Below are 2,659 nucleotides of genomic sequence, written 5' to 3'. Positions count from 1 at the left end.
CCCGCCGCGCCGCCGCCGCCGCCGCCCTGCCCCTGCCCCTGCCCGACGAGCGCGCCCGGCGCCCCCGGCAGCGCCCGCTGCGCCACCGCCTGTCGCCCAGCCCCGGCGGCGCCCAGCCCGGCGCCGGCGGCGCCGGCGGCGGGGCCGTGGAAGCGCGCCAGCGAGGGCTTCTTGAGGTTCGCGATCGGCCGCATGCCGACGCGCTTGGGCAGCAGCCGCAGGCGGCAGAAGCCGAGGGGGCGCGAGGCGAGGACGCGGTGGGCCTCGGGCGGCGCGACGGGCGCGAAGCGCTGGGACAGCAGCTCGTCGAGCGCTTGGCGCTGGAGGTGCGCCCAGACCGGCTTCCTGCGTGCAGGTGCCAAGAAGGGCAGGGGCCGCGTGTGCGGGGTCAAGGGGCGAGCACGATTCTGCGCATGGGGCTGTGGGGGCGGGGGAAGAGCGCGCTCGCGCGTCGGCAAGGTGCGCGCCCTCGTGCAACCTGCGGCCGTACTCGCTGGGTTTGTGACTCGAAAACCATGCGGTAAGGGCATCGCGGATGCGCCTCGATCAGCCCCCTAAAGTAAAAACCCCGAACCGGGGACAAACCGCCCCTGCCGGCAACGCAACTGACGCCGCGCTGCGGCCGGCCGCATCTCCTGCCCCCTCCCCTGCCTCTCAAAACGCCCGCTCGCCTGTAGTAGAACACCTGTTGGCGGTAGGGTTCGCTCTCAGTCACATAAAAGCTGTTGCGCAGCAGCGGCACCACGACCTCGGACACCAGCCACCACACCCACTGCGCCAGCCACCGCTTGCGCGCCTCCAGCAGGCTGCGCGGCGCCGGCCGCGCCGGCGGGCCGCCTGGCGGCGCGCCCGCCCGGCGCGCCGCGTGCTGGCGCTGCTGCTGCTGGTTGTGCAGCTGGTTGCCCAGCTGCTGCGCCGTCGGCGGCGGCGCCGTCATGCCTGCCTGCGCGGCCGCGGCGTGCTGCTGCGGCGTCTCGCTGGCTGGCGGCGTTGGGGCGGGTGCACTGTTAAGCCACGGCATGTCGCTGGTGCGCAGCCGCCGCAGCAGATGGTGCAGCGTGACCGTCTCGTGGCGCCGCAGCCGCACAATAAGGTCGACGCCGCGCCGCAGGGCCGCGCGGTTGCGGCAGCTGCCGAGCAGCTGCGGGGGCACGATGTGGCGGAGCACGGACCACACGTACTGCGAGACGGCGCGGTGGGGGACGACGCACGCCAGGAGCCCGAGAGGGCCGCCCTCGTCCCCGCCGTCCGCGTCGCCTTCATCTGTGCCGCCGCCGCCGCCGCCGCCGCCGCCTGGCGCCGCCGGCCCCGCGCCGCCGCCGGCTGCCGTCGCCTCCTCGTCGCCTTGCCGGCCCGCCAAGCCCCGCGGCTGCGTCCGGGGCTGGCCGGCTGACGCCTGCTCCTGCTGCTGGTGCTGCTCGACCAAAAGGTCCATAGGCTCTCGTCCTGACCCGCCCAGCACCTCGCCTGCAGCCAGAGGGCGCTCAGGTCCCACGCCACGCCCCTCGCGCACCGCGGCCGCCCCGCCTTCCGCGCCCGCGGCAGCGGCAGCGGCTGCGACAGCCCTGGCGCCCGTCCGGCCGAACGGCCACTCCGGCGTCCGCTGCGGCGGCGGCTGCGCGCACTGGATGACAGGTGTGACGTCACCGCCCGGCCCGGGCCCGTCGCCGCTGCCCGGCCCCGAGCCGCTGCCGCCGCCAGCAAATTGGAAGCTCGCCTGTGGCGTGCCGCCGGCCGCCTGGGATGCGTGCGCGTGGTCCAATCCCCCGCCCTCGCCCGTGCCGTTCAACCACCGGCGGCGCCGCCGCTGTTGATGGTGCTCCGCTGTACCAGACCCACGCATTGTCGGCGTTGTCCGCGGCAGCGTGCGGCGCTCGGCGTCCCGCGCCGCGGGCGGTGCCGCAGCGGCCGGCGTGGCGCCGCCGCCTGAAGCGGGCCCCAGGTCGGCGCTCGCGGCGAGCGGCCCTGAGCGGGCGCCGCGGCGCGCGGCCTGCTGCTGCGAGAGCCAGCTCATGCCCTGTGGCAGAGGGCAGTGGGTGCGAAGAAGGAGCGAGAAAGGGCACTTGTGGACGCGACCTGCAATTGGTGGGCAGGTGTAGACACGGTAGAGGGCGCGGTGCATGGGAGGTGAGGGGGGACGATATACCGCCGCAGGAGCTTGCGCGTTCGCACGCAGCCCCCCCCCCACACACACCCACACATACACATACACATACACACACACACACGGCACACACACACACACACACACACGCACGCACATACCCACGCACGCACATAGACACGCACGCACGTGCGCACGCGCGCGTGCGCACACACACGCACGCACGCATGCGCACACACACACACACACACACATACACACACATACACACACACGCACACACACACACACAAACACACACACACAACCCCATGAGCGCCCACGCAAGCACACGAGCACACACTCAAACCACCACCTGCAAGCGCACCAAGCACCCACCTATCATCCTCCGCAGCAGCCCCAACAGCATGTGATGCCCCTTCCTCACGTGAGGTGGCGGCGCCGGCAGCTGCACCAGCGGCTGCCCCGCCCGCCCCCACGAGTTGACCGGCCGCCGCGCGCCTGCGCCGCCAACCGCGCCCGCGACAGCCCCTGGCCTCCTCTGCGCCGCCGCGC

General features: G+C 73.7%; 1 protein-coding gene across 1 annotated transcript; it reads right to left on the bottom strand.

The window, feature by feature from the left end:
* Positions 1 to 388: 388 nt before the first annotated feature.
* MNEG_15729 (hypothetical protein) lies at positions 389 to 2,014 on the bottom strand (the record flags this gene model as incomplete). The annotated part of the gene is made up of 2 exons (XM_014035800.1): positions 389 to 407; positions 684 to 2,014. The coding sequence occupies 2 exons, from the start codon at positions 2,012 to 2,014 to the stop codon at positions 389 to 391; spliced, it is 1,350 nt and encodes a 449-aa protein (XP_013891254.1).
* Between the last annotated feature and the right edge of the window lie 645 nt (positions 2,015 to 2,659).

Source organism: Monoraphidium neglectum (assembly GCF_000611645.1).
Source record: "Monoraphidium neglectum strain SAG 48.87 unplaced genomic scaffold scaffold05608, whole genome shotgun sequence".
NCBI lineage: Eukaryota > Viridiplantae > Chlorophyta > Chlorophyceae > Sphaeropleales > Selenastraceae > Monoraphidium > Monoraphidium neglectum.
Note: the sequence above shows the minus strand (reverse complement) of the source record. Positions and strands in the feature narration are given on the sequence as shown.